Source organism: Sturnira hondurensis, unplaced genomic scaffold (assembly GCF_014824575.4).
Source record: "Sturnira hondurensis isolate 20B ecotype Veracruz unplaced genomic scaffold, ASM1482457v3 Scaffold0018995, whole genome shotgun sequence".
NCBI lineage: Eukaryota > Metazoa > Chordata > Mammalia > Chiroptera > Phyllostomidae > Sturnira > Sturnira hondurensis.
Window position 1 is genome coordinate 6681 of NW_028091626.1, and position 2083 is coordinate 8763.

The 2083-nt window shown below is 55.3% G+C and overlaps 1 protein-coding gene across 1 annotated transcript in view; it reads right to left on the reverse strand.

Annotated features, from left to right (window-relative positions):
• Nucleotides 1-307: 307 nt before the first annotated feature.
• Nucleotides 308-2083, reverse strand: part of LOC119004008 (saoe class I histocompatibility antigen, A alpha chain-like) — a 21369-nt gene continuing 19593 nt past the window's right edge. The window contains exons 4-7 of the mRNA XM_037070676.1: nucleotides 1784-2059; nucleotides 1573-1686; nucleotides 1120-1152; nucleotides 308-800 (exon numbers count right to left, since the gene is read on the reverse strand). Coding sequence (XP_036926571.1) covers nucleotides 796-800; nucleotides 1120-1152; nucleotides 1573-1686; nucleotides 1784-2059 — 428 coding nt within the window. The 3' untranslated portion in view covers nucleotides 308-795. The remainder of the gene's footprint in view (nucleotides 801-1119; nucleotides 1153-1572; nucleotides 1687-1783; nucleotides 2060-2083) is intronic.

Genomic DNA, 2083 nt, shown 5'->3' on the forward strand with positions numbered 1-2083 from the left:
AGGGAATGTCATACTCAGTAACTTGGTCAGAAAAAGCTAAGAACTATACGATGTCGGTCATGTGTGGGACATAAAGCTGAAACTCAGGGACACAGACAGCAGTGTGGTGGTTCCCAGAGGGAAGGGGGTTGGGGCAGGAGGGGCCTCCTACCCGGTGAGGGAAGATGCTTTGACTTTAGGTGGTGGGCACACAGTGCAACGTACAGACCCTGTGTTGGAGAAATGGGCACCTGAAACCTACAGGAACCTCTTAACCAGTGCACCCCAATACACTTATTAAAAAGGCACACACCCCCACCACTTAATATAAATACCCCAATAACTTTATTTTTAAATATTCAGAAAAAGTGCAAAATCTACAAAAATAACCCAAAAGATAGGGGCTGCGGGACTGAGCCCAGGCCTGAGCCCAGGCTGACTAGGCCAAAGGAAGCCCTCACTGAGCGCAGTCCTGGAGCCACCACAAGGTGGCACTCAAGGCCCTGGGATCCCAGGTCCTGGTGGGACAGGGTTCTCCTGAAGTTTCCAGGACAAAGGAGTGACAAAGATGACCCAGACGAGGAGTGACCAGGATGACGGGGCCTCACCCCAACTCTGTGAGGATGGAATAGTCCCCAGGGGAGAGGACACAGGTCCCTGTGGGGAGGGTGGCTTGGTGACCAGCTCCTGTCATAATATTGATGAAAATGCAAACACATTCTGATGTCAGTTGCAGAAACAGGCGGCAGGAACCTTCAAGTCCCAAGGGGAGGCTGCAGTGACTGTTTTAGCACCAGGTCCCATAGAAAGCAGCTGTCACCCTGGAAAGAAAGTTGTCATGAACAAACTCCGGTCAGTCTCAGAAGTGTCACATTCCCCCACATCCCACTGCAGGCTCAGATTGTCCCCCTCTGAGAATCCCCAAAACACAGCTGTGTCCCTCGGTCCCAATGCCCCCCACTTCCTGTCCATAGGGTCTCACCATTGAGAACTCTGAGAGGCACATCAGAGTCCTGGGAACAGTCACTGTCTGGGGAAGACACAACAGCAGAGTTACGGGGTGGGGGAGCCCCCCTCACAGACTCCAGCCCACACTCTCCCAAGGGTCCCAGATGTCACCTCCCCAACACCCAGACTTACAGGCAGCCTGAGAGTAGGTCTTCTTGTCTCTGCCTGTGGGAAGAAAACGTTCTGTGAGAAGTTAGGGGGAGGTTGGGTCCTGTGACCCTAAAGGAGCCCCATACTCCTGAAGCACAGGGAAGGTTCCAGAACTGTGACTGATCACCCAGGGTAGGATCAAGAAATATGGGGAAGTACTAGTGTGGGGATGGGACCAATGCATGTTTGAATGTCTGTCCTTAGGAAGAAGTTCCCACTCTGACCTGTGACAGCTGGGAATCAGTCCCCATCGCAAGAATCATCAGATGATAAGTCTGTCCCTCACTTTCCCACGGCCTCACTAAAGAGTCAGTGTTAGGCCCCAGATGGACAAGTACCCATGTGGGGACAGATGCCCATTAACCAGGCAGAGCACACTTCCACCTGGGCTTGACCCCCAGGGGGACAGGGAACCCAGCCCCACCCCTTGCCCACCTGAGCACTTCCTCCTCCACATCACAGCTCCAGCAGCCACAGCTCCAAGGACACCCAGGGCAGCAGTGATGACCACGATGTCCACGATGGTGATGGTGGTCTGAGGAGGGGGTTCTGTGAGGGGAAAGTGAGAAGTCAGCCTCAGGCCTGAGTCCTGACCCTGCTCAGGGACACCCTGAGGAGAGGCTCTGTGCCCACGCCCCCTCCTCACCCCATCTCAGGGTCAGGGGCTCAGGCAGCCCCTGGTGCTGCACATGGCACGTGTATCTCTGCTCCTCTCCAGGGAGCACGGCCACAGCAGCCCACTTCTGGAAGGTTCCATCCCCTGCAGGCCTGGTCTCCACAAGCTCCATGTCCTGGGTCAGGTCCTCCCCATCACGCTGCCAGGTCAGGGTGATGTCAGCAGGGTAGAAGCCCAGGGCCCAGCACTTCAGGGTGACCTCATGGTCAGAGATGGGGTGGTGGGTCACGTGTGTCTTTGGAGGGTCTGAGGGGAGGGTGAGAAAATTCA